This window comes from Suhomyces tanzawaensis (assembly GCF_001661415.1).
Source record: "Suhomyces tanzawaensis NRRL Y-17324 unplaced genomic scaffold CANTAscaffold_1, whole genome shotgun sequence".
In the NCBI taxonomy this organism is placed as follows: Eukaryota; Fungi; Ascomycota; class Pichiomycetes; order Serinales; family Debaryomycetaceae; genus Suhomyces; species Suhomyces tanzawaensis.
In genome coordinates, this window is record NW_017963636.1 from 1,791,215 (window position 1) to 1,817,691 (window position 26,477).

Here is a 26,477-nt window from a genome sequence, read left to right on the forward strand (position 1 = left end):
CCAATAAAACCCAAACGTTATGGAACCTTTCCTATCATTCCGGAATGGCGCCTGAGAATATTTTCAGGCTATTGCCTGTCTGCAACAATAACCTCGGTCTCTAGTATTGGCTTGGGATTGAGCCATCCTCCTCTCCACTTATGCAATTTCAATAATTTATTTGTAACACTCTTGCATTTCTTTCTGAACCCATTTCGGGTTTGAATTGGAGGCACAACTTCAAATTCACACACCTTCTGAATAGGAATGAAAACACCACCGGGTGATATTCCCGTTGGTTTCCGAGTTTCTGCTTCCCTATTTGATATCAGTAGCGAGCTACTTGAATCACAAATACTCCTATCAAAGATTTTTGGCCATTCTGGCAGAGGAGGAATTTGCAAATATTTCCTATAGTCTCCGGTCTTGGTAATGTGTTTGTAGTAGCACGAATAGCGCTGCACCGTTGGGTTTGTCGTTGGTTTAGCCCTGGACTTTGGTTTCTTGAAAATCTGTCTATGGATCTTCGAACACCTCTTACTAGAGGCCTCTATTTGCGGTAGAAAAAGGGAAAATAGCCGTACACGAGTTACGAAGGCTTCGTGAGCCTTTCCGAGAATTTCGAAGTCTGCATCCCGTTCAAGATCGTAGTAATCATAGCACATGAGAATACAATTAGAGAATGCACAGAACTGTGCACTAATTCGTGGGATATTATGTATGTCCAACTCGAGGTGGGTGAAGAACTGCACAATCTCGAGCTTGGGCTTTGAGAAGGTGACCACCAAAAGCGAAGCAAGCTTGATAAGATTGCATTTATTCTTCAAATCCGTTTTTATCTCCATCATTTGCGAGATCAACTCTAGCCCAGTCGAGCATCCCTGAGGCCCATCTTCGTCTTTCAAGATTGATGACCGAGTTGTACTATCAGGAGGTTCCGTGAAGTGTACATCCATTGTGGTTTGGAGTTGCAGAGCCACTGCCTCCAATTTTTCTAGAATTGATACGGTGATTTCAACGGGTATGGTTGTTTCAAACCTGTGGTCAAATGGGAGCCGAAAGAGCACTGCAACTAGTCGGCAAAAAAGCTTCAACGACCGCTGGGGCGCCACCCATTGTGTGAAGTTGTCGGGGCAATCCAAATCCATTGGTATTAGTTTTTCAAGAAAGGCTACCACAAGCACCTTGACTATTCTCTCTAGGCGTGACGTGGAGAAGAAATCAATTATTTCATCCTTAAGAGTTTCCCCCATCGAGTTCCACTCAGTAGTTCGCTCTAGTATCGACAGAAACTCATCAAGTATGGGCTTTAGCTGCTCTATGGACTCAAAAGGACCATGATCTAGTAAATGCTCAAGCCTGGCGAAACTTAGTGAGAGGATCTTCGAATATGCTGGAGGACTTGTTCTCTCTGTTATGGGGGTTGAACATGAGATATTTGTGTCGTAGCTGGCGCTATTCATGTTGCAATCAAAAATGGGTGCAAATGCAAATTTTGCGAACATTAAAATTTTGGAACATGTCGATGGCACTTGGTGCCAAAGTCTCAAAAGTTGCAACTGCAGCCATGAAGAACTTGAAAATTGCTATACGATATGACTGCAATGTCTAGGAGGCTTTTCGTCTTAAGCTTAATTGAATTCTATCGTGCTATTGCAATTGGGGTCCATTCCTGGGGTCAGACTTGGAAATAATGTTTTTGGAAGTCTCCAAGCTGATTGGACTCTAACCTAACTCGATGGAGAGGTGGTGGTCTTTTCGGTGTCAGTATTGACGGCACCACTGATATTTTAATAAATTTTAATTTCTCTGCTAATGTTATAAATGCTTAATGAAATTTTTGAAATTCAAGAAAACGGCCACACTCAACAGTTGTAAATCAAAAATCGGTCTGTTTAGCGAAAGTGCCAGTGCTAACAAGTCAGAGAAGAGAGCATGACCTGCTGAACAACTAGTCGTCATATTTATCTCTCATCACCATTCATAGCTCTTATCATTCTCACAAATCCTGATCTGACAGAATAGCATAGAATGAGACTATTACTACAACATAACCACACTGATTAGCTCGCGGGTCTACAATAATTAGATGAATACTTGCTAGGTTAACTAGTCTAGTTATTTATTGAACGATCTGTTTAATCGAACAAACCCATACCCATGTCGTCATCGGATTCTTCTTCTTCTTCAGCAGCTGGGGCTTCTTCAGCAGCAGCGGCAGAGGAAGCAGAAGCAGCTGGAGCAGCAGCAGCGTAAGCTTCTGGGTTAGCCAATCTGTCCTTAATAGCTTCAGAACCTTCGAAGGTGTACTCAGTAGCAACAGACAAGGCCAAGACGTTCTTGTAGTGGTTGATGACAGAGTGACCAACGGATGGCAAGGTTGGGTAACCAACAGCCAAGGAGATGGAGGCGATGGTGTTGATGGCAGCAACGAAGTGACCGACCAATTCATCGTCAGTGATGTCCAAGATGGTGGATGGGAAGACTTGGCCTTCGGAGTAAACTTGAACAACAGTCATACCATAGGTGAATGGAGAGATGTTCAACAAGTTCAACAAGGAGGCTTCGGAAGCACCGACCTTGGTGTTGGCTTCGACGACCTTGACGTCAGAGACAATTTCAATGGTACCTCTGGCAATCTTGGTTGGGACACCCAAAGCTTGGAAGAAAGAGGTCTTACCTGGTTCCATACCAGTGTTACCGGCTGGGACCCAGACATCAGCTGGAGCAACGGCACCGGCTCTGGCTGGAGCGGCAACGACGTTGGAAGTGATGACTTCTCTGATTTGCTTCAAGTCAGCGTTGGTGAAGATGAAACCAACGTTACCTCTGACGAAAGGCAACAACTTTTCGAACTCTGGCAAGTCAGCCAAGAAACCTCTGATGGCTCTTCTGACCATGGTGTTCTTACCCATCAAGACAACGGCATCTTGTCTCAAGGCCTTTCTGATTTCGTGCATTTGTTGAGAAGAAACATTGTCGACACCAACAACGAAGATCGACTTGTATTCTTCTAACAATTCTCTCAACTTGGAGAAGTATTGAACTTTCTTTTCACGAGCACCACCCATTTCGACTTAGTAATTAATTGACGATAGGAATATTTAATGGACCCAATATCTAAGGAATAAAAGTAGATTGATGGGAGTGAAAAATATCGACAGAGGTGGTAGAGAATTTTTCGCGGGCAGGACACGACTTGAGGGTTCCAGCCCTCGCGGGCAAACAAAGTCGTGTGATTGGTATCACGTGACATGACTACTGGTATCCTTTGACAGCGCTCCCTCGCTACATCTAGCACCCAGGCTCGGACTCTACTGGTATCAGGTAATTGTCGTGTCTTCATTACTTAGCCGTACCCCTTGTTTTCGTAATCGGAGCTGACAAATGAATTTTTCAAGAAGCTGTCCCACAACTTCTCCAACTGCTTTTGCTGCTTCTTCTTTTTCTTGCTAGGCTTCTTTTTACTTCTAGTAGCGTCTTTAACAGGCTGGCCCAATTTTCTGCCGTACTTAATCCATTCCTTCACTGTCAAGTCCTTCATGCCGTACAACTTGTCGTCGGTAGCGTACTCGATTTCGTAGCCAAACTTCTTATCCCCTGAATTGATCTGCTCAAGGTCGAGGTAATATTGCACGTATCTTTCGGGGGTGAAAGTTTGGGGGATATATGCTGGGCCCAATGGCAAATTATCTGGCATCTTAGGAGGCAAGGTCTTGTCCTTCTTGAGAATCCAGTAACTTTCTTCGTCCTCTTCGTCTAGACTTTGGAATAAACTGTTCAATCCAGTAAAGAACTGGTCCCAAGGAGCAAAGCCATACTTGGCCTGAAACTCGATATTTTCACGCAAGCCGGTGATATTGTATTCCCAGACACGAATACCCGAGTTGAAGGTGGGTACTACACTGGCAGTGACATGAGCGATGGAATATCTCTCGGCGTGGTTGCCCGACTTCCGTCTACCCTTGATTTTGGCGTACACCGTTTCACGCAACGACTCCATGTACTTCACCTTGTTGCTGGGAACACCTCCCTGGATTCTGAACTCGGGGCCAAACTCCTCGAAGGTCTTGTAAATATCCGATTCTTCTAAGGCAGCAGTGAATTCATCGTCGGAATCTGATTCGTATTCCCAGTCCGAGTCCTGGTCCTCAATGGTAGTGACAAACGACAAGTCCTTGGCCTTGGCCTGGCCCTTCAACGATTTCTTGATCGACTTGTAGGCAGCCACTGAGTCCAAGGGAATGAAGTGGTCGATGTTCATGTGGCCGTAGAGCCCACCAATGATGACATCTCTGTACTCGTGGGTCCAAACAATGTACTTCCGAAGACAGGAAATATCGTAGTTCTTCTCGTTGGGAGGCACATGGCCAGTAAGCCACACCTTCATGTTTCTGGCTCTCATTTCCTTGAGCACGTATCCGAGCCATTCGAACAACTTGTACCCTGGCTGCTTCTTGGAGTCACAGTTGTCTACCAACGGGTTGGACTGGAAGAGGTACAAGGTGTTGATGGATAACACCGCCAAGTGGCCAGGAATCACCTCCTGGAAAAAGTAGGCGCCTCGGTTGAAGATATGGAGCTGGGATTGGGGAATGTAGTTCTGCCAGATTTTGAACATCTCCCTGGTCTGGAGGGTGGGACCAGGCGAGAACAAGTTGTGGGGGTACACGTCGTTGTTACCCAATGACGGAATGAGGTCCACCTGCATTTTGCGCAGGTGGTCGTCCGCTTGGTCGTCCTTGAACGCCTCGTACATCAAGTCACTGACCTGCTGGTTCATGTCGAAGATCGACTGCTCGGTTCTGGGGAACCTACGGTCGTTGTCGTGCCTGATGTTGTCGCCAGTCCACACCACGAAGTCGATTTTGTCCTTGAGATGCTTTTTAATCCACGCCACCGTGTCGTTGACGAGGATCATGGGGCTGTCACACCCCAAAATGGCGTCTCCGTACTTTCCCGACTTTCCCTCGCCCGGCGAGTGGCATGCCAGCTCTTCAGGCAGCATTCCTTCCCGGTAGTGGGGGTCAGGGTGCATGTCAGTGATGTGCAAGAACCGTCCGTTGATGATACGCTCGCCGTTCTCGGCACTAATCACACGGACGGGACTCTTAGGAGTGAGCCCAAGACGTCTGAGCTCGTCCCGCTGTGCTTGCGAGAGCTCGAGCTCTTCTGCTGCGACTGGCCCCATGGCGCTTAGCGAGACGCTGGCTGGTTGTTGGGGGAAGGTGTAGGCATAATAAAGAAAGGAAGCCACCACGAGCAAGACAGCATAGTGGGCTACCTTCCACGATAGCGGCAGGAGATGGCGAGGAGCAGTCCTCGTGGGTCGTTTTTCGGAGTCCATGGCGGGAATGGTAAGGAGAACTTTAGTTGATAATCGCAGATAGGTCGCGATAGTGGGCCACGTGAGAGATGCGGCTCGTGGCAGCCGTTGGCGGAGATTGGGAGCAGGAATGTGGTGGTGCGGATTTTGGCAGGGGTTGCGTAGTGATGCAAGCGGATAAGGAGGCTACCCCAGTAGAATTTTGTGGCAGACGGTGGGAAGTGATGCTTGTGGTTACGAAACTACTAAAAGGTGTATCTCGAAGATACTCATAAAAATTAAATTCTGGTGAAGTTATATTTTATTATGATGATAAATTAACTCTAACTCTGAGCGAATGGTGGTTATCGAAATGTTACTATTGAAAAATAGTTAGTATGCTGAGGCACACATTACAAGTAGTGTTACTTCACACCAGACTGGTAATATATAGTGAGGGCCATGGCCCAATATCGTAACGTATGTGGTGACTTTAGGTGCTGAAAGGCATCAAAGCCAAGGTTCCCTTAACATGAATCGGGAGGCTCGATGATATTTTTAAACGGTGATTTTTCCATTACTTTCTGCTAGACATATCAGCACTGTCCATACACCGGTTGATACCCAAGTAGAATTCTGTCATGGAATGTGTAGGGCTCCGCTTTGTAGATTATTCTTAAATATCTAAAAGCAGTGTTTTGAATTTAATAAATCAAGCCCAAGCTTTTACATGTGCAAGCTGTTACTCTTTTGGGACATACACCCACCGACACCCAAGTCTGTCGATTTCATCGATAAAAGGAAGAGGAGTCCAAGTACTATCAGGCAGCATTGTATGGTATTGGTTGGATATATTTATGGACCAATTGAGTGCCGCAGCAGAGGATACTCCAATTGAGTGCCATAGAAGATGAGACGCTCGGTGGATTATGCAAAGCCATCATTAGAGAGACTTGTGGAGTTGGAATATGGAGGAATATCAAAGAGAATTGTTGATTCTAGCATCTGTCTGCCAATGAAGAGGCCAAATACGAATTTACTTTTATGCATTTATAATTAATTCATTTTGCAATATCAATAATTTAAGTCGAAATCTACGAATTTAAGGTAATTTCATTAAAATATACTTTATTAGAGTAGAAGCGACTACTCACTCGACACCCGTTCTTTGAACCAAGAAGTTAACGAATCAGTAATAATTTAGCATATTCTGCCTAAAATCGATTTCCAACAATTTCAAATGCTTTCTATTTCTTTTACGATCTTTTGGGCCAGTGGAGGCTGGTGGCACCGTCGCACGACACATCTGGCAGGTAAATAACCAACACCACCACTTTTAAGAGGATAAAAACTGTTTACTACAAAGAAACTCGCTAATAGCTGGTCTGTCTACTATTCAAAATCTGGATTTGCCTATCTGTTAAGCAACTCGGAGAAATGTTACTTGTAACTCATCGTTGTCCCCGTTGCGTAAGTTGTATCTTAAAGTGTTCCTTCGCCAGTATCGCCATGAAATTTCATTCAGTATAAACAAGAAATTTAGAGCAAATAACGTGACTGAGAAGTGTTTCAAGTTGTGCGTTATGATTGTGGCTACGCTCTGTGTTTAATCAGTAATGGCTCCTCAAACTCGGGATGGTGCACGTGACTGACACAACGGTGTTCTTCACATGGTGCAGGCCCTATGCAATAGTTTAACCCTATTTGTGTGAGCGATCCGTGGCCACCAGGGGCCAGGTGCATGTTCCGAATTGGTCGCGTATGAGGTGCATCGCTATGAGGTGCGTCTAGCACACCCCCCAGTGGTGAAATTCCCGCGTGCCAGCACCCTTGTCTAGCGTGGCTATTCTCCTAAACAAGATGTAATTAGTTTACTCAATACGAGAAATGGGATGCACTTGCATCTGGCGCAATGCATTACCCCAATTGGGAAAAAGCATTTCTGGAACCAGCAAAAGGAGCCACAACAAACAACCGCGCGCGCCTCGAGTTTCGCGACGTAAACACAAACAGTGGGACAAACGGCCCACAATCAGGTTTCTGAATCGGGCGTAATGACTTGAAAATTGCACCGGGAATTGCAGGGGTCCGATGCGAGAAGACCCAGCACCCCGAGGGACTCTGCCGGGCTGGTGCTCCAGCACTGGGCAATGGAGCCTCCCATGGCGTCCCTGATACTAGTCAATGGCAGCAGCTCTTCCTGCTCCTCCACCGCCTACTCCCGACGCTCTCTGCACCCCCAGCAACTCCCAGATCCAGCCCTGCGCAATTGTTTCGAGATGTCACCCCTGACGTGGCACCGCGCGCGTTGCGCGCGACTGCAATAGTCTATTCCATGTGGAAACTCTTTGGTATATATAGGGTGCGTCCTGCCAGGTCAGAGGCACAACCCCACTTCCGTCATGATGTACTTGCAAACCCCCAAGAGGCCCAGTTTGCCTCCCACTCCTTCCAGCTACAGTGGCAAGCCTACCAGCTTGCCGCCCTTGCTGTCAATCCTCAATCTTTCCAAGGACCACTATCCCAACGCACTGTCCACGCCGTTTCTCCCTAAGTTGCCGCTGGTTGAGTTCACCCCCTCCAAGTTCCACCCATCACATCTGCACGCAATGCCCACCCCCCGCGCAGACACCAGCGAAGGCGACATCAGCATCTCCGAAATGAAACGCACGCGGGTGGAGCTTGTACGGGCGCACTCCACGCCAGCCAAGCTGACTGGCGCCAAGGACAGCAAGTCTTTTGCGTTCATCTCACACTCGCCTGCCACTTTCCCCCTGCAAGAGCCTGCCATCGACAACGCGCCACTTGCTAGAAGAAAGCGCAGAAGAACTTCCCCTAACGAGTTGTCCATCCTCAACTCCGAGTTCCAGGCCGGATCCACCCCCAACAAGCTGCGCCGCATTGAGATCGCCAAGCGGGTGTCGATGACAGAAAAGGCGGTGCAGATCTGGTTCCAGAATAAGCGTCAGAGTTTGCGCAAGCAGTGCAGCCACGAAAAGGAAATCACAGAATTGCCTCCTACCCCTCCCATCATCATTTTGCAGCAGCAAGCTGCACCTATGCCGCTTCCATTGGTGCTGTCGACCCCCACCAAGCCCATCATCCATAAGGCCCACTCGTTCATGGGCAGTCCAACCGTGCCGCTAGTGGGCGGAGCCTCGACCTCGTCGCCCATCAAGGAGCGTGCTCGTTCTATTCCCATCTTCAAGTCCGACGACGCCGACTCGTCGCTTGACGACTCAATGATCGCCACCGGCTACGTGCTTAACGAGACGCGCAAGAAGCAGCCAGTGCTGCTTAACTCTAGCAGTGCGTCCACCATGACTTTCAAGTTGACGCCATCTGCAAGCAAGGTTGCGCACAAGTTGACGGTGGCTGCAGAAGACAAGGAGAATAGCGGCAACGCGCGCAAGGACTCGGGTGTCAAGATAGAACGGGTGCCGTTGGCTGCACTCAGCGCCAACACCGCGCCTGCTGACTCCAAGCACGGGGCGGTCGAGAACTTGTTGTCGTTGAGATCGGGTAACTGGGTATAATGGGACGGATTGTGAACTAGTGTATATTAGGTATAATATAATGAATAACGAGACGAATGGACGTAGGAAATCAAATGGATCTCAGTGAGAAATGGAGGAACAGTAATGATAAAACTGGTTGAAATTGAATCAAACGGTAGAGAATTTATAAAGTCAATGGTAGATTAAGCAAAAATTAGTTGGAATTAATTATTAAGATCGACTGTAGAGTAATGGATCAATTGGTTAAGATCGACTGTAGAGTAATAGATCAATTGGTAATTAAGATCGACTGTAGAGATAAAGGACTGAAGAGATATAATATTACGAGAAGGAGGATATTGCTGACATGATCAGGCCGACTCGGGTAATGAATAGAGATATCAGAAGAGGATAATAATGTCGAGAATAAAGTGAAAATGGATTGGAGAGACAATTATGAATAAAGACTTTCTGGGGATAATATTATTATACCGAGTACCGAGTAGGATACTTAATGGTGGTGCCCTCACTCCCATCTAAACACCGAGTAATCCACTAGACCAGAACTTGCTTACAGAACCAGATCAATAAAATCCTAAAGGATTAAATTAACGCTACGTCAAATATCACTTTCATCACCAAATATACCATATGCTAATCTATTGCCTTTTGGACAGTGCAAACACCCATCACCCAACTCTTCCCACTGGATCATTGCTTCCCCTAACAAGCACGTCGCTTATTGCAGCACTCCAGACTTCCTCCACGAACCCATAATCTCCCTGTTGGGACATATACCGTAACTGGTAATGCCATTCGTCTCTGGCCGATACCAGTTTGCACCCATTACCTTTCCGCATTGGGACAAATGGCGGTGGGGCCCGTTTGGGCACTGGTGGGCGCGGATCTGCACACGACCTTTCCTCACCTTCACCAATTTGCCTATCTGGGACACGAAGGGGCCCTCCACGCCGTTCGGCACCCGTTGCTGGGGAAATATCGTGCTCGTCTAGCGTGCCATGGAAGATGCAAAAAATACTCGAAAAGGGGCATCGGGCCAGTTCTTTTGGGCGTGCCTACATACGATTGATCCCATTTGGCTCTATTGCCCAAATAATAGTGCTCCAAGCGTGTTGGATCTGGCACGCGATGCCTCGGGTGTTTCGTGGATTTGCAGGTTTACGGGCCTTGCATAGGCAGGAGGCAGACACCGTGTCGGGTGGTAACGTGGATAAAACACAAACATCCTTACTTCACTACTCTGGTGGATAAGATGGTGCTCGAGGTCCAGGAAAATCACTATGTTCATTGGATCTGGAGCTATTTTGGTGCGTTTGACTCTGGAGCAGGTAGATGGTATGCAAATACGTAAATTGTGGTATATCCTGGCCAGGAAGGCGCAGGGAAGGTATATTCCATGGCAGTTCGTAGAGTGGCAGATCCTGTCCAGAAAGAGCTCCCAGTATGAGGCCGCACCATATTGCGTCTAGCAGGTTGTTACAGTGTATTGAATATCGCAGTATGGCACTGCCACATCCATACTTCCACCTATCTCATCGTAAATTGTATTTGCTGGAAATGCAGCATGGCACCACCACCTACAACTTTTCAACTTTGCCATGAATATAATACAGAAAGTCTCCATGGCAGTCCTTCACCGTATCCTTGTACTTCCGGTTAGAAGGCAGACACTAGATTCTATTGGAAGTATTGCCAGTTGGGTATTACAGATTGAGGAAGGGTTTCGTAGCCAAGAACTTCGAGTTATACATCGATATCTGGCCATTTTCAACTGCTTGCCCTAGCAGAAAATGCCTGAACCATTCTATTCCATGGTTACTTCTCACAAAAACGTAGCCTGCCACCCCCTTCTTGTTTACTGTACAACAGGAGCCAAAACGTCACCAGGGAAAACCTGTAACTGGGCCCCGCTAATTTAATTTGTAATTGGTATTTCAAACCTATCTACTTTGCAATATAGTATCGTATAATTTGGATAATGAATTCTCAAATGGGCAGAATACTATTCGTTTGAACCTCGTTTCATTCTATTCACAGTTTTATACTTCCTCCAATTGGTTATCGAATACATGTCGCTATCATTGCCTTCATCACATCAGATGGCCCAAAAACCAAGATAAAATTCCAATAAGAATTATAGCTGGAGCTATGAGTAAAGGAGTACAGTCTTTATGTTAACAAGAAAAATATTAGTACAGCTCCTCATTATCTCTGCTGTACTTCTAAAAACGTTCTTAACATCTGGTTACTTGTGGTACTGGAACGGCAGATAGCACATATTAGTAAGTTCTTACATAAGCGGGAACCCCTGGGCCACCACCCGAATTTGGACACTACAGCCATCAATGAAACGTTGATTGTATTAAATTACATGGAAGTATAGATATAGATATAGATATGGATAGCAACACTCAACCATAAAGGCCAAGTCCCACTATGATTATGACCACCGATACCGTTATTCTATTTTTTGATTATCTTTAAAGAATACCAAGTAATAAAATTTAACGACCACGGGAAGTGGTCTTGGTGTGTTGACCTCTGACCTTCAATCCCCAGAAGTGTCTGATACCACGGTGGGCTCTGATCTTCTTCAATCTTTCCAAGTCATCTCTCAATTTGGATTCCAAGTTGTTGGCTAAGACGTGGTAGTCCTTACCGTCGACGTGGTCCTTTTGTCTGTTCAAGAACCAAGCTGGGATCTTATAGTTGGTTGGGTTTTGCATGATGGTGACGATTCTTTCCAATTCTTCTTGGGTCAATTCACCGGCACGCTTGTGCAAATCAACATCGGCCTTCTTACAGACCAAGTTGGAGTATCTACGACCGACACCTCTGATCTTGGTCAAGGCGTACATGATCTTGATTCTACCATCAATGTTGGTGTTCAACAAACTAGACTGTTAGTATTGCCTGAGTAAGACTGGACGAAACTGGCTGAGACTGGACGAAATGCCATGCTGAAACTGTGTGAGTTCTTTGGTGACTCCTCTCTGGCTGTGCTGTTGCTCTCTGGTGATTCTGGGCCACTTGACCCTTGACTTCGATTTGGGTTGGACGATGACAGGACCAGCATGAACGCCATCCATCAGTCTCTTGCCGTGCTGCTGTTGGTTGTAACATACCGTAAAATGTGTTGGAATGAACCTGATTCTTGGACAACTAATGGCATCTTGATTTGTTCCTGTTGGTTATACAAAGCAAAAGTATAAAGAACTTTCCGTTAAAAATTTTTAGGTGAGGTTGGCCTGCAATTTTTCACGAAATTTTCGGAGGCAGCGAGTGGGGAGCGTGCGAGGATTGAAGATTGGGCGTGCGGGGGCTAGGGCACATGCCCTAGAGCGCGAGGAGAGTCCACGTGACTCAATCAGTGCCAGTGGGGCAAGAGAACTTCCGTGGTGGGGTCGGGCTGGCGCTGTTGATGGTGTGCTGGTTCTGGTGGTAGCTGGTGGGACTGGTGGCCACGCCTCGGCTGTCTCTAAGCCCATCAGGGCCACTGGGAAAGTATATGGTCACGTGACCTGATATCAGACACCCTTCCTGGTCTGCCAGGCAGTCTAAAACAATTAGCGAAGATACGCCGATACTCCACATGATCTCCATTCCTCTCCGCCTCTATTTTCCCTCTCTCCCTCTCTCCTCTCTCCTTCTTCCCTCTCCTACTAATTCTCATCAAGTATTACTATATACATTAAACACTATACTTGCTGATAAGCCACTGCAATGCTGGCAATTCTATATACACACGGTTAGCTTTCAAGATGTCTCTCACCTCCACGGCCTCCTTCACCAAAACGTCGGCCTTCTTGCCAATCACCTCAGTAGACTCCAACAAGTTGTCTCTTTGTGCATCGGTAATGAAGAGAAGCGACAAACGATCGAGGTCATGTGCGTCCACAAATTGTCTGGTAGTTTCTCCGTTGGAGTACTTGAAATCCAATATCGATTGGTCGTATTCTGGGACTTTGTCTCCGCCAATGATGAAAAGCTTCCCGTTGCGGTACTGCTCTGAGAGCGCAGTTTGGAAACCACGGCTGTAGATCTTGGATGGCAACTCGGTGGACCAGTCGTGGCCTGCCTTGATACCGTGGGCCTTGATGCCATTGTCTCTAATTGGAGAGTTGGCATCACCAACTCTAGCACGACCAGTACCCTTTTGGGGATGCAACTTACGGTTGGAGAATGGCTTGTCACCCTTGGTGGGCACGTTTCCGGATCCAACACGAGCCTTGTCGGCTTCATACACCACGGCACTCCACAAGAAGTCTCTTCTCAAAGGGGCATCCAAGAAGGTGGCAGGCAAAGGCACGAAGCTCTGGGGCTCCAACGATGGAAACGTTCTTAATGATGCAAGGGTGTACTTTGGAGGTTGTGCGATCTTGAAAGCACCGGCAGACGCTTCGGTAGCCAAGGTACGGATTGATTGTCTCAACATCTGGTGAAAAATGGTCGGATTTGCAGGTTTTAAGCCAGTTCAAACGGGGATGTGATGTTGTGGATGCGAGTTCTTGTTTCCCTGGATCTATGGGCGTGAATGGGCCTATGCTATGTCTGTATCAAAACCAATCAATGGGTGTAGATGGGCCATTGTGATTTTTCACTCACCAATATGGATGGATGTCACGTGATCTATGGTTGTGGGGCGCACGACCTGGTAGTAAATTGTTACTGATTTTAAACCATCTGCAATCTACAGTGGGAGATTCAAGGGGCTTTCCTGGTGACAATTGTAGTGACTTATTAGAGAAATTATCACTATCCAAGATTATGTAATTGGACTATGTTCTACTACCACCAATATGTGATTATGCAATTTAAATTGGAGTGAGTTTATTATGAGATTTGTACTAGAGAAAACTGCCTCGATTATCCGTTAATTATGTAATATAAGTCGGATTTTCAAGTGGCCTGTCGTATTCACCTATGCTTATTATTTCAGGTAATTTCCTAGCTATACCTGGTGCGATGGCTGGGAGTGGCCCTCTTCTTCGTCGCTGTCAATCACGAAGTCCGCCACCTCGGAGTCTTGGGTGGCTCTGGTCTCACCCAACTCTATATTTTCCACGTATTGTCCTGGTGGTGCGTACGAGCCCTGTGGGTCAGTTCCCTTCCATTTGTTGATGGTTTTGGAAAAGAATCCCTGGCTCTTTTGCTGCTGGAACTCCTCGTCGTCCTCCTGGAACCTTCTCAACTGGTCTGCCCACTGGACGTTTTTCTTTTTGCCCGAAGGACCGGTTTTGATGATGGAAGAAGGCCGCGATTTGTACGACGCATACAACACGTAAATTCCCCAGATCAAGATGCAAATCACAAACAACTGGATTAGTCTTGTGATGGCACTTGAAGTAGCTGCTGGCGATTCTGGAAGTGGCTCTGCTGAAGCAGAGGCCTGTGGGGCTTTTGGTGCACCAGTAGGTGCTTCGTCCACAGGTGCAGGTTTGGTGATGGGTGCCGTCTTGTCAGGCTCTTCATCCACAGGCGCAGGTTTGGTAATAGGCGATGTTTTGTCGGAATCTTCAGGTTCAGGCTGCTTTCCATTTCTTTGGCCCAAAGGATAGGTCACAAAGGCCTTCTTCTGCTTCTGGTCGGTGTCTTCCTGTTCCTTGAGATCATAGTTGCCTGTGGCCAAATCAATCAAGGCCCTGGAAATCTCAGGCAAGTCGTAGGGCACCATATGGGAAGAGTTGAACACATTCACAAAAGTCAAGTTTCTCTCCATCTTGATATAGCCGGCAGTTTCACCGTTGTGGATCCAGTCGGCTTGCTTTTCAGTGAACCCCTTCTGTCCTCCCCATTTCAATTTTCCGATGAAGTTTTCCGTGCCGATGTAGTTGCAAATGATGTCAAGGTTTCCGTTGAAAAACATAATGGGAACTTCTTCCAAAAGCTTGGGGAGAAGATGGACAGAAGGTGCCGACTCTCTTTCCCGGAGATGACTGCTAACTGAAGAGGTACACTCGTGCCACTGCTTCTGTTTAATCAAGTTCAATTGTGCCATGACTTCTTTCTGCCTCAAGAATGGCGTCACAAACAGGAGCTCATATGGCCAGTTGGACCCACATTGCGGATACGAGTCCTTTTTGCTGTAGTCGTACATGTTGTAGCACCGCTCGGAATCAGGTGCCTCCAAATCCAAGGTCGAATCCAAAGCCATCGATAAGAGCTTCTCGCACTCTGTGTTATCAGCTTCATAGTCGTTAATAGCAGCATCGTCCCAGTTGGCGTCGATGTGGTTGACGATCTTTTGGCACTTCTCTTGCTGGGCCAAAATCCGACCCCACAGAGGGTTCTTCTCGTTGAGAACCCCAGCTTGATACAAGAAAGGCACGTAGGATAATCCTTGCTCGTTGGGGGAAACATAACCATTCCCAATCATCAAGCTTTTGAGGTTGTATTGGGGCTCCTTGTCGCCAACCCTCTTGTTTCTCTCCAAGATATGTTTTGCCACGTATGGAATATACTGACCGGCATAGCTTTCACCAGCCAAGTAGATATCGTTGCCCAAGTCCTCTGGAAATACCTTATAGTACCTGTCCAAGAAAGTGACGAAATTCCAGCCAATCTGGTCGAGAGTATGGGAGTAATCTTCACCATAACTGAATCCAGTACCACTAGGCTGGTCCACAAACACGATATCAGTGGCTTTGTGCCACGAGCCCTTGTTGTAGACCACCTTTTCGTCCTTGTTGACTCTGAATGGGCCAGCCTCGAGCAATGCTCCGTCCATGGACGAGCATCCTGGGCCTCCATTGAACCAAAACATGGTTCTCTTGTTGTTCTCGGGAATCTTGTTGTGATCCACGTACTTCCAGAAGAAGTAGTGGGTGTCATTTTCAGGATAGAGCTCGAGTTGACCCGCAAACATCAAGGGGATATCTGATTTAGCAATATTGTCGTACAAGCCTGGGAGCGAAGACACGAGGTACTTCTCTTGAGGATCGTTCCCCCTCTTTTGGGGAAACGCCAAAACTAGCTGGAGAAGAAAGAACGGCCACAAAGCTAGCATGATCTGGTGGAGATTAACGAGGTATAATTAATCAAGATAGTTGTGCTAGAAGCTGGAAATCGCAGTGCTGTGCGATAAAACACCTTAAGTATTGCTGTGGATGTTTCCGTTAAGCTCTTCTTGCAAGCACTGTCCCGAATACACCCTGTAGTAGCCTTTCCTTGGTGACTGGGCTAGATTAGGGCACTATTGTCCAGTTGATCTGAACTTTCCGTGGTTGAAACAAGAACTGCGAAGGTGACTTTGGTCAAGCAGGTTCCTATGATGGTGTTTGCCGTCTGCCAAACTCAACTGATGCTCCACCGGGTAGACAGAGCGTGATGGAGGTGTGGAGATAAGTTTGGCGTAGAAATATCGCTTGCGGATATAAGCGTCGTGCGCAGTCCGTTTCTGTCAGTGTGTGGAGCAGCAGGCGAAAACGGACAGGGGGTGGCTGAATAGAGCTGGAGGCAACCTCGTCCGACACGTCTGGGTCTGCTTGGAGCCGTAGCTCGGTCCTCCCGACAGTACGTCCAGCTTTCGTAGGCCAGTGGGGGTCCGGAAGCTGTATAACAGTCACGTGATGCGAGTCATGTGAGCGCCCCTGTGGGGTTCACAGATGCACTAAGCCAAAGGTTTGCTGCCAGAACGGACCTCCCCTGCCTGATACTGCTCAAAAGTCTCCTCATTCCACCTCCTAATTATCCCGCATTTATTTCTTTTATTATAGAACCAAGCCCATCTGCCACAGGGTGCATTAACCATATCTTGAGGCGAGAAGCTACACACGCGGAGACGTTTAATTACACGCCCGCATGTTGCTTACTAAGCCGTTACGTGATTATTTGCAATCATAACTCTCATACATGTACTAAGTCTAGCTAGCTTGTATATCTATTGGTTCAAAGGCTCGATGTTCCAAATGTTCTCGGCGTACTCGTCAATACATCTGTCACTGCTGAAGAAGCCCATGTTGGCCACACTTAACACAGACTTCTTTACCCATCTGTGCAAGTGGTCCTTGTCCGAAGCGTCTCCTCCGTGGTGTCCAAACACCTTTTCAAGCTTGATGTGGGCATCCAAAAATAAGTCAAAGTCGTCGCTGACCAAGTAGTGGTCGCCGTGGTATCTGATACCATCAAGCAACACCTTGTATTCTTCTGGGTTGCCAAACGCGCCAGACTCGATGGAGTCGAATACCTTTTGCAAGGTTTCTGGAATCTGGACGCCTTCGTAGATGTGTTTGTGTCTAATCTCTTCCACGGATTCTGACAAGTTACCGAACAAGAAGATGTTGTCCTCGCCGATTTCACGAGTGATTTCAACATTAGCACCGTCGACAGTACCAATGATTAAACCACCATTCAAAGCAAACTTCATGTTGGAGGTACCAGAAGCTTCGGTACCGGCAGTAGAAATATGGTTGGATAAATCAGAAGCTGGGGTGATGATTTCAGCCTTGGAAACATTGTAATCTGGAATGAAGACCACCTTCAACAAGTTTCCAATTTCTGGATCGTTATTGACAACATCACCAACTTTGTTGATCAAGTGGATAATAGTTTTAGCCATGTAGTATCCTGGTGCCGCTTTACCACCGAAGATCGAAGCCTTGGAAATGTAGTGCTTCAATTTGATTTCATCAATCGAGACACCGGATGCCAATAATTCCTTGATTCTCAAGTAACGGTAAATCACAGCAAAAATGTTCAACTGCTGTCTCTTGTACTCGTGAATTCTCTTCACTTGGACATCAAACAAAACAGTTGGGTCCAACTCGATACCAGTCTCCTCCTTCACTAAGGCTGTCAATCTACGCTTGTTGTGGAACTTAATAGCATCCCACTTGGTCAAGAATTCATCATCGTCAATGAACTTCTCCAACTTTTTCAAGTTCCCTAAGTTGGTCAAGTACTCGTAGTTAGGATCATTCAATTTCTCACTGATGAGTTTAGCCAACTGTGGATTAGCCTGTCTTAACCATCTTCTTGGGGTGATACCATTGGTAACATTGGTGAATCTATCCTTGCCAAAAACTCTAACGAAATCTTTGAAGATTGTGGTTTGAATCAATTCCGAGTGTAATTCAGCAACACCATTGACCTTGTGGGAACCAATGATTGCCAAATAGGCCATTCTGACAGATTTTTCGTTGCCTTCTTCTATGATAGAAACTCTACCCAAAATATCACGGTCATCCGGGAATTTGTGCTCAACATCCTTCAAGAAGAAGAAGTTGATGTCGTAAATGATCTCCAAATGACGTGGCAACAATCTTCCTACCAAATCAACTGGCCACTTTTCTAACGCCTCTGTCATAACAGTATGGTTGGTGTAGGCAAAGACTCTGGTCACGATAGACCAGGCGTGGTCCCATTCCAAGCCTTCTAAATCAACAAGAACTCTTTGCAATTCAACGATAGCCAAAGTTGGATGGGTATCATTCAACTGGATGGCAACTTGCTCTGGGAACTTTTCCCATTGGCTCTTGTTGGTCTTTTTAAATCTTCTAACGATATCGTGCAACGAAGCAGCAACCCAGAAGTATTGTTGCTTCAATCTCAATTCTTTACCGCTGTAAAAGTTATCGTTTGGATACAAGACTGCGGTGATGGATTCTGCTCTTTGTTGCGCACCAACGGATTGCTGGTAGTCACCAGCGTTAAACTTGGTGAAATCGAATTCGTGGGTAGGCTTGGCGTTCCATAATCTCAAGTTGTTGGTGTTATCAGTGTTGTAGCCTGGAATAGGGAAATCGGCAGCAACTGCCAAGACACGCTCACCTCCACTCCAGATCTTCTTTGGCTTGCCCGAGTTGGGGTCGTAGTCCTCGTATACATGGCCGTAGAAGTCCACGGGGATTTGGATTTCCTTTCTGTCGATTTCCCAGGGATTCGAGTACTTCAACCAGTAGTCTGGGGTTTCCACCTGGTAGCCGTCGATGATCTTTTGCTTGAAGATTCCGTACTGGTAGTTCAAGCCGTACCCCCAGCCCGAGTAGTTCTTGGAGGAGAGGGAGTCGACGAAGCACGCAGCTAATCTACCCAAACCACCGTTACCCAATGCAGCGTCCGGTTCCTGATCCAACACGTCCTCCAAGTTGAATCCCAAGTCCGACAACGCCGCGGCAGCATTGTCCCTGCCCTTCAAGTTGATCAAGGCGTTGTCCATGGCCCTACCCATCAAAAACTCCAACGACAAGTAGTACACACGCTTTCCGTTGTGCACCGTCTGTTTCTGCTGGGTGTTGGCCCAGTCCACCAACAAAGCGTCTCTGACGGTGGACGAGGCTGCCTGGTACGCAGCCAAATTGTCACAGTTGTACATGTTTCTGGCCAACGTGGTCTCCACGTGGCGCACAAACGACTCCTCAAACGCTCCTCTGTCGTGGACCAACTTGGACTCCAAGTCCTGGCCGTGGTGGTTGCCGTTCAATGGCTTCAATTGCGAATACTTGGCCCAGATGTGTTTAGCGCCCTCAGGAATGGCAGCATCGAGGGCAATGATCTGGTTGGGGGTGAAGCCGGTGTTGGTTCTTTTGAGCTTGGGTTGTGGCAACTCCGCAGGAGTCAAGTAGTCACTCATGGCGGTCAATGGCAGAGCGATGGCGAGTGGTGGGAATGGTGGGAATGGTGGTGGCTTTATATAGTGCAGCAAGAATTGTTAGGGGGCGGGAGAACTGGTCGTGCGGGGGAGGGCCGATGTGGTGTCGGAGTGTCTGCAGGGACAATTGATGGGAGGGGGTGGTGTTGGGAAGCTGCGGGTCGGAACTGGCAATGTCGTGAGGGCACAACGTGGTGTGAAGGATGGTAGCACGTGATGCAGTTTGGGTCTGGAGGGCCTGGGGAAGTAATTGGGGGTGCTGCCAGCACCCGGCTGGGGTCGGAAGCGTCGGGGATGGCGTGGTGTGGGCCCAACAGGTGACGTTGGCAGCGACGGCTGGTGGTTCTCCGGATGGGGCCACTTGACGCGTGGAACCACTCGTGCAGGAGGGCTGCGTGGAACACTCCGAATGCGGAAGTGGAGTGGCATGGATGAAGAAACAGCCACTGAGGTTGCAGCAGAGGATTGGAGAGAATTGAAAGGTATATTCGCTGGCTCCAGCACTGGTGTTCTTCATAGGGGTGGTTCTAGCGGTTTTGGAAATTCCTGGCCTTCTGACGGCTTGGGGGTTGCACCCATTATGGGCCCTTCGCACGGTGGCCAGACTTCTGGGGAAAGCTCCTAAGCCATCTCCGTGATAGCCATGGAATGGTTGCTCTGGCCAGAGAAATCTAGGTCCGGGGGAGAAATTGACTTCAGGGTGAATGTTCAACAATCCCTACTGCAATTGTATTATGTGGTTGACCACTTCCACGAGTTTTCGAACACTGGATGCAATAAATAAAGCCGGTCCCAGGGTGCCACTGGTGAGCGCAATACCCTTGATTTCGTCGTCAAAGAATGAATTTTGCGAATGGTTTTCTGGGGCATACAAGCCATCGAGAAAGAACTCGTTTCAGCCCGAAAGTATGCTTCAAAATCTGCTGAATGATATCCTTCTTTAGATCGTTAGGAAAACAGAAAGTTTATGGATTTGTCGCATCCATTTTGTAGGCAAATCAACTTTTAATCCAATTCCACAATTGGCTACAATATACTTAAAATATACGTGGAATGATTGTTCTTTCGTTCAAAGTGTCAGGTGCTATGCTATTCATATGGTTCTGCATTTTCTGGGTATCCTTTTATTTATTTTTCTACTTAGTCAGCCCAATTCAGGCAGTGGAAGCTGTACTAGCACTGGTCTTGGTCACAAAGGTGCTGGCACCACTGGCATTTGGTGGACACTGGTTTCTACTAGCCAACTCATCGCTCTGGAATGTCTGACAACATTGGTCAGATGGGTAGAACTTGCTGCACCAGTCTTTTCCGCCTTCGTACTGGTAACCAGAATTGTATTCAACGCATCTGTAACCCTGGTCAATCAAGTCTCCGTAAGCTTCTGGAAAGTAGGCTTCGTTCTCCTGGCACGAGCCTACAAGGAAAATCTTGTCCGACTCATAACTGGTATCATTGGTCCTTTGCAACTGGTAAGCAATGGTGAATTGGTACAAGAAGTTGCACAACAAACCCTTAGCAAAATCAAACTTGAATTCCACACCGAAGTTTGGTTGCTGAGAGATCAACTGTGGGTTGTAGCTTTGTAAGACTGTATCTGAGTCGGAAACGTTCAAGAAAGCAAACAGGTTCAAACTCCGGTGGTTGACGTTTTTGAAATACAAGTCAACGGTATAATTGTCGTTTGGAGCCTTCTCGCTTTGGGCAACGTAAAGGTTCAACGAGACAGGAAAGTCAGTAGTGTCGTTGTTTGATTGGATGATAGAAGCAAACTTGTCACAGACATAGTTACCTGAGAAAAGAAGGTCTTGTGGGGTTTTGACGGAGGCCACAGGAGAATCCAAATTGTTCACTTCCTTGATGTTAGATGGGTATGCCAAAATTGTGGGAACAAGAGCCACAAGCGAGATAAAACTTCCAAAAGAGACCATTGTATCGTTGAATCTTAGGCTCCAGGAAACCAGGGGTCGCTTCGCTTCTTATACTTTTGCTTCACGGCTTCAGTATTTACATTTCTTGGTGAGGTAAATACGGTATGAGCCAAGAGAGCACAGCGCAGCCGTGAGCAAGGGGCGTTGCTGTCAGGGCTTCCTTTTTGTATCAGCACAGCTACACGAGCACACCACTTGCGTTAGGCCAATCACTTGGTCTTTCCAGATGGGTGCAAAATTGACAATTGCTGGCATACACAACTTGTGAGCATAGCAATTTCGTTCCAAAAGTGACACTATTCAGCCACAACTGTCGCTACCAGTATCTTTGGCTCCCCAAGTTTCTCTACGTAGCTTTGCCTAGTCGTGATCAAGTACTTACTCTGCGTCAAAGCAGGCACGACTCGCGGTGGTTGTGATCGTTTGACATCTGTAAGGGGAAGGTCCAAAATAGTCACGATTCATTGTTGGCTGTGATCTTACAGCCTTGCCTACAGAGAATAGGACAAGTTACGGACAGGAATGGCGCAGAAAGGGAATACTTGTAAACAAATACATATTGGGGTGAGGTTACTGCTGAAAGGGTTAATGGAGAATGTCATACGCACATGATCGGATGACAGGTCCAGATTCATTCCAGGGCACTGCATCGAGACTATGATTTTTATGCTTTTCTGCGAATATGAAGTATATTGTAATCTAACTGTAAACTTATTGCAATGGAATACACACCATTAATTATCATTTTGATAGCTCAGACCAAACCTTTATAAGACAAGATTCTTTTTTTTTGAATTTCTATTTTTGAAGTTTGCATCTTGGTGTATAGTATGTATGCTATGAACCCGGGCCGGAGGCTCAGTAGCTACCCCAGGTGGGCCTGAAAAAGGCCATTTCCTCCTGTGAGAGGAAGGTCAGATCTTGCAGAAAGTACTCTACTCAGCCCTCGTTTGGGGTTATCCCCGCATGTATGCGTATTACAAGTCGTTTTAGTCACATTCTTGATAGATTGCTAGATTTTTTTGAAAATTTACAAGAATTGTGAGATTTTGAACAATATATGGTTTGAAGGCACGCGAACCAGTGCACATAGAGCAACGCGGTATCCAAAGGGGCAGTACCCAAGCAATGGTATAGATACCCAGCATCAGGTTACATAGTGCAGGGAGGACTGCTGCCGTTACTTGTCTATTACAAGTAGTAGCAGGGAAGTGCCTGGGACCGATTACGTAATCGATGACTAAGCGGCCATCTATGACATCACCCACCAACCTTCAGCTTCCACCACTCCTCCATGCCCCACTTGGTACACCCCCACTCGTCCATAAACTCGGCGTGCTTCGTCCCACACACCAGCTTCCTTCTCACGGGTGGAGGCAACGACTTTGAGCTCAAGCTCCACGACCTTTCCCCACAATCACCCACTTCCACCACCTTTTCAAAAGCGCACGCCAACTCCGTCAACGCAGTCCACACCCTCCCCCACACGGAAGTGGTCGTATCTGCCTCCAACGACACCATAGTGCTCCACGATCTACGCGAACAGACGGTAATTCGGAGTCTCATAGCCACAAGCATAGCAGATGTAGACGGACTCTCCACCCCTCGAGAGCAGGTGCTCGACTGTAAGATGCTCAATCGAGACATGGTGGCTTCGTGTGGTGTGAATCACCACCTCAATCTATACGATTTGCGCCAGAAGTCCAAACGTCCCGTGTACAACTTGAGTCTTGGGGATGACAACTTGAACTCGTTGGACTACAACCACGCACACACCATCACGGTAGGGAGCTCCAACGGCTCCTTGTACAGCTTGGACGTGCGCAAGGAGTGTGTGGTCACAGACACGTTCCCCCATGCCTCCAGCATCATCCATGTGGCGTGCTACGGGTCTGCAACTCGTCTAGTCAGCTCCGTGGATGGCCATATTAGCCTCTACGACGCCCAATCCGAGGCTCTTAACGTCGAAATAAGTGTTCCTGGCGATAGCACGTTGCGATACAAGCGCAATGCCCAGTTTGTGGAGTCCCACAACGTGGTGCTCTGTGGGAGTGAGGATGGCCACATTTGGATCTGGGACTTGGTGCACGGATACGCGCACAGAAACCGCAAGAGGTTCGTGGTGGACTCACCAGTGGCCGAGGGAAGGCTCGTGACCTGGACCGGGTTTGATAGTGCCGCCAACAAGTTGGTGGGGACAACCGCAAACGGGTACCTCTGGGTGTGGGACCGGGCGATGTGATATCGCGGCACGTGCTCGATCATCACGTGAAAAGATATTCACGCGTCTTCAAACTCCATAGTAAGAATCCGGACACTAATCACCATTCCTAGTCCATCCACAGCCAACATGTCGAACGAAGCCGCCGACACCGCAGAGGTTCCCGACGTCTCCGATGCTTCATCGCCGTTCGTTCCCACCACCGTGGTTCTAGCCAAAGTGAAGGGATATCCAGCGTGGCCTGCCATGGTTCTTGAAGAGTCGCTTCTCCCGGCCAATATCATACAAAAAAAGCCCAAGTCCATCCGAGGCAAAGCCTCCAAGAAGGGCAAGCCTGCAATCATCCTTCCTGTCAGGTTTTTCAGTGACGACACCTATATCTGGATCAGTAGCAACGACGTGAAGTTGTTGGAAAAGAGCCAGGTGGAAGAGTTTCTCAAGACCAGCCAGGGGAAGCGTAGGAGGGACAATTTGATCGAATTCGCATATCAGTTGGCACTTGATCCTCCAGACATGGAGATGTTTGTCAAGTATGGATCCAAGGGGTCGCAGGGAAGATCCAAGGAAGACGACATAGAGGATGACTTTGAGGAGGAATTCGAGGAAGAGGAGGAGGAAGAGGAGGAGGAGGAAGAAGAAGAAGAAGACGAAGAGGAGGTGGCGCGGCCCAAAAAGAGATCGAGAGGAGCCAAAGCCCTGAAGGTTAAGAAGGCCCCCAAGGTGACCAAATTGACCAAGGCTCAAGAAAAAAAGATAGCAGCCCAAAAGCAAAAGGAAGAGGAGAAGAAGCTCTTGGCCGAGTATGACTCGGACTGGGGTTTGGACGATTTCAACAGCTTCAACAAAAAAGAAGGCAACTACATTTTTGATACAGAAGAGGAGCAGCGCCAGGTGCTCGACAATGTGCCAGCTGCGGCAGTCATCCAGGAGGAGTTGGCAGAGGCCCACCAGAGATTCCTGGCGGTGGCAGATGATTTGATAGAGCAATTGCTTTCGGAGGACGCCGTCAACGAAAAGTTTGTGTTTAAAAAATTGACTGAGTTTGAAAAGTTGTTCAAGCAAATTCCCAAAACGGTGGTGATGAAAAGCAAGCTACTCAGGGTGATGATTGTGACAGTCAGAAAAAGGGACGGGAACGAGAAGATCAGAGAGAGAGTATGCAAATCATTGAAGCAGGCATTGGATATCGATGTGGAACAAAATTCCGAGGCAGACTACATAGAGGAGGTTGAGGAGCCAAAAATAGAAGGAAGCACCGAGCCTATCGGTACTGACGGAGTGCAAATCAAGGGAGAGTCTGGCGAGGGTGGTGAGCAGGAGCCAAAACCGGAAATTCTCAAGCAGGAAGAGGCAGGGAACTCGAGTGCAATAGTGACTTAGTAAGAAATCGTAAGAAAGAAGTAGCAGAGAGATGTTCGAGCCTGATAACCACCGTGTATTATATAATTTAGTGAAAGTATACCAGCCACTCACGTGACGTAGAGTGGGACATGCAGATGCCTGCAGGGAACCACCGGATTGAGCCAACCACAGCGGGGGGTTTAAGCAGGCCACGCTTATGAGTGCGTGGGGGCCGCATGCGCAAACGCGTAAATGTGGGTCTGCCTTCCGCATTTATGACAAATCACCATATTAGGCCCGCACAACCGCTTTGGACGACGCACCCTACTTAAACAAGCAATCGCACTGTTTTCAGCAAGGGTTAAATTTTACAAGTCCCCAAACATAACAAAAAAAAACATTCTTCCTTGTTCCTTGTTTTATTACGGAAATCAAGTATGTATGATAGACGAGATGGGTTAGGCAGACGTGGGACCAATCGTCATCCCGCCAGTTGATGGATTCCAAATAGGGGCTCCCCAGGACCCAATTGTACACGTGGTGGGTTTGCCACTGGCCTCCCTCCCCCCTGGCACTCGGTTGTACCAGTCACTCCACATCACCACACCTGCCATGCACCACGTACAACAGTGACCCGACCCCTGCCCATGCACCATGTACATCCATGACCCGGCACCAATGATGTGCCAATATTTTCCAGGTTGGTGATGGTCCAGGCATGCAGATGCTATCAACGAAATTACCCAATCCAATTTTTTTTTCATAGGGTCTTACCTATTTTGGATCCGAACCACCAGTCTCCTTGTGCCACCTCCACCACCCACCATACCCATACTAACCTCTAGCATGTCTGGAGCCACTGAAGCCAAGTTAGAAACAGCCGACCAACAGTATGACGGGTCAAACGTCGGTCCTGCCTCCAACAACCCCGTGTCGGGAGGACCAGGCGACGACGACGACGACGACGAGCCCAGCGGAGGCAAGCAGCAGAAGGAAAGAAGAAAGATCGAAATTAAGTTTATCCAGGACAAATCCAGACGTCACATCACATTTTCCAAGAGAAAGGCGGGGATCATGAAGAAGGCGTACGAATTGTCGGTTTTGACAGGTACTCAAGTGTTGTTGTTGGTTGTCAGTGAGACGGGATTGGTGTACACTTTTACCACGCCTAAGTTGCAGCCTTTGGTGACCAAGTCTGAAGGGAAGAACTTGATCCAGGCGTGTTTGAACGCTCCCGAGGAGGGCTTGGGCGACGACCAGGGAGAACAGTCGGACGGAAACTCGCAAGACCTGCCTGACCAGAGTCCTGCGGCCAACAACAACGTGGCCGTGCAGCAACAGCAGGCTGCACAACAGGCAGCACAGGCCCATCACAACCAACAGGTCCAGGCGCAACAGGCGCAGGCAGCGGCTGCTGCCCAGCAGCAGTTGCCCCCAGGCGCGCACATCCCCCACGGGATTCCCTACCCCAACGCGGGCCACACCCAGCCCGGCATGCCGCTTCCCCAGAACGCCTACGGCGACTCGTCGCAGGTGTACCAGTACTTTTCGAACATCCAAAACGGCAACATCCCCAACGCCCAGCAGTACCAGTAGG

The 26,477-nt window shown here is 47.8% G+C and overlaps 15 protein-coding genes across 15 annotated transcripts; 6 read left to right on the top strand and 9 right to left on the bottom strand.

Annotated features, from left to right (window-relative positions):
- Positions 1–68: 68 nt before the first annotated feature.
- On the bottom strand, positions 69–1,789 carry CANTADRAFT_98513 (uncharacterized protein; the record flags this gene model as incomplete). The annotated part of the gene is made up of 1 exon (XM_020212012.1): positions 69–1,789. Exon 1 carries the CDS (start codon positions 1,482–1,484, stop codon positions 69–71), a length of 1,416 nt encoding a protein of 471 aa, XP_020067229.1. The 5' UTR covers positions 1,485–1,789.
- Positions 1,790–2,117: 328 nt separating this feature from the next.
- Positions 2,118–3,050, bottom strand: RPP0 (60S ribosomal protein uL10; the record flags this gene model as incomplete). Its single annotated transcript, XM_020211416.1, has 1 exon — positions 2,118–3,050. One exon carries the CDS (start codon positions 3,048–3,050, stop codon positions 2,118–2,120), a length of 933 nt encoding a protein of 310 aa, XP_020067230.1.
- A 278-nt stretch (positions 3,051–3,328) lies between these two features.
- Positions 3,329–5,170, bottom strand: PHM5 (endopolyphosphatase; the record flags this gene model as incomplete). The annotated part of the gene is made up of 1 exon (XM_020209290.1): positions 3,329–5,170. The coding sequence occupies one exon, from the start codon at positions 5,168–5,170 to the stop codon at positions 3,329–3,331; it is 1,842 nt and encodes a 613-aa protein (XP_020067231.1).
- A 2,516-nt stretch (positions 5,171–7,686) lies between these two features.
- On the top strand, positions 7,687–8,820 carry YOX1 (Yox1p; the record flags this gene model as incomplete). The annotated part of the gene is made up of 1 exon (XM_020208866.1): positions 7,687–8,820. The coding sequence occupies one exon, from the start codon at positions 7,687–7,689 to the stop codon at positions 8,818–8,820; it is 1,134 nt and encodes a 377-aa protein (XP_020067232.1).
- Positions 8,821–10,082: 1,262 nt separating this feature from the next.
- On the top strand, positions 10,083–10,271 carry CANTADRAFT_88043 (uncharacterized protein; the record flags this gene model as incomplete). The annotated part of the gene is made up of 1 exon (XM_020211417.1): positions 10,083–10,271. One exon carries the CDS (start codon positions 10,083–10,085, stop codon positions 10,269–10,271), a length of 189 nt encoding a protein of 62 aa, XP_020067233.1.
- A 153-nt stretch (positions 10,272–10,424) lies between these two features.
- Positions 10,425–10,586, top strand: CANTADRAFT_88044 (uncharacterized protein; the record flags this gene model as incomplete). Its single annotated transcript, XM_020211418.1, has 1 exon — positions 10,425–10,586. One exon carries the CDS (start codon positions 10,425–10,427, stop codon positions 10,584–10,586), a length of 162 nt encoding a protein of 53 aa, XP_020067234.1.
- A 650-nt stretch (positions 10,587–11,236) lies between these two features.
- Positions 11,237–12,026, bottom strand: RPS18 (40S ribosomal protein uS13). The gene is made up of 2 exons (XM_020207216.1): positions 11,928–12,026; positions 11,237–11,697 (listed from the first exon to the last, which is right to left on the bottom strand). Exons 1-2 carry the CDS (start codon positions 11,972–11,974, stop codon positions 11,307–11,309), a joined length of 438 nt encoding a protein of 145 aa, XP_020067235.1. The 5' UTR covers positions 11,975–12,026; the 3' UTR covers positions 11,237–11,306.
- CANTADRAFT_24774 (uncharacterized protein) lies at positions 11,617–12,465 on the bottom strand. Its single transcript, XM_020207217.1, has one exon. The coding sequence runs from the start codon at positions 12,288–12,290 to the stop codon at positions 12,036–12,038; it is 255 nt and encodes an 84-aa protein (XP_020067236.1). The 5' UTR covers positions 12,291–12,465; the 3' UTR covers positions 11,617–12,035.
- On the bottom strand, positions 12,458–13,447 carry YML6 (mitochondrial 54S ribosomal protein uL4m). The gene has a single exon (XM_020207218.1). It carries the CDS (start codon positions 13,235–13,237, stop codon positions 12,494–12,496), a length of 744 nt encoding a protein of 247 aa, XP_020067237.1. The 5' UTR covers positions 13,238–13,447; the 3' UTR covers positions 12,458–12,493.
- Positions 13,448–13,630: 183 nt separating this feature from the next.
- Positions 13,631–16,110, bottom strand: CANTADRAFT_24778 (serine-type carboxypeptidase). The gene has a single exon (XM_020207219.1). The coding sequence runs from the start codon at positions 15,806–15,808 to the stop codon at positions 13,754–13,756; it is 2,055 nt and encodes a 684-aa protein (XP_020067238.1). The 5' UTR covers positions 15,809–16,110; the 3' UTR covers positions 13,631–13,753.
- Positions 16,111–16,681: 571 nt separating this feature from the next.
- GPH1 (glycogen phosphorylase) lies at positions 16,682–19,372 on the bottom strand (the record flags this gene model as incomplete). Its single annotated transcript, XM_020206475.1, has 1 exon — positions 16,682–19,372. The coding sequence occupies one exon, from the start codon at positions 19,370–19,372 to the stop codon at positions 16,682–16,684; it is 2,691 nt and encodes an 896-aa protein (XP_020067239.1).
- A 1,178-nt stretch (positions 19,373–20,550) lies between these two features.
- Positions 20,551–21,291, bottom strand: CANTADRAFT_35325 (uncharacterized protein; the record flags this gene model as incomplete). The annotated part of the gene is made up of 1 exon (XM_020208631.1): positions 20,551–21,291. A coding segment is annotated over one exon (741 nt), but the record flags the coding sequence as incomplete, so codon positions are not given.
- Positions 21,292–22,612: 1,321 nt separating this feature from the next.
- On the top strand, positions 22,613–23,560 carry CANTADRAFT_44012 (uncharacterized protein; the record flags this gene model as incomplete). The annotated part of the gene is made up of 1 exon (XM_020209040.1): positions 22,613–23,560. One exon carries the CDS (start codon positions 22,613–22,615, stop codon positions 23,558–23,560), a length of 948 nt encoding a protein of 315 aa, XP_020067241.1.
- A 162-nt stretch (positions 23,561–23,722) lies between these two features.
- CANTADRAFT_42268 (uncharacterized protein) lies at positions 23,723–24,754 on the top strand (the record flags this gene model as incomplete). Its single annotated transcript, XM_020208902.1, has 1 exon — positions 23,723–24,754. A coding segment is annotated over one exon (1,032 nt), but the record flags the coding sequence as incomplete, so codon positions are not given.
- Positions 24,755–25,349: 595 nt separating this feature from the next.
- On the top strand, positions 25,350–26,476 carry MCM1 (transcription factor; the record flags this gene model as incomplete). The annotated part of the gene is made up of 1 exon (XM_020208535.1): positions 25,350–26,476. The coding sequence occupies exon 1, from the start codon at positions 25,727–25,729 to the stop codon at positions 26,474–26,476; it is 750 nt and encodes a 249-aa protein (XP_020067243.1). The 5' UTR covers positions 25,350–25,726.
- Between the last annotated feature and the right edge of the window lies 1 nt (position 26,477).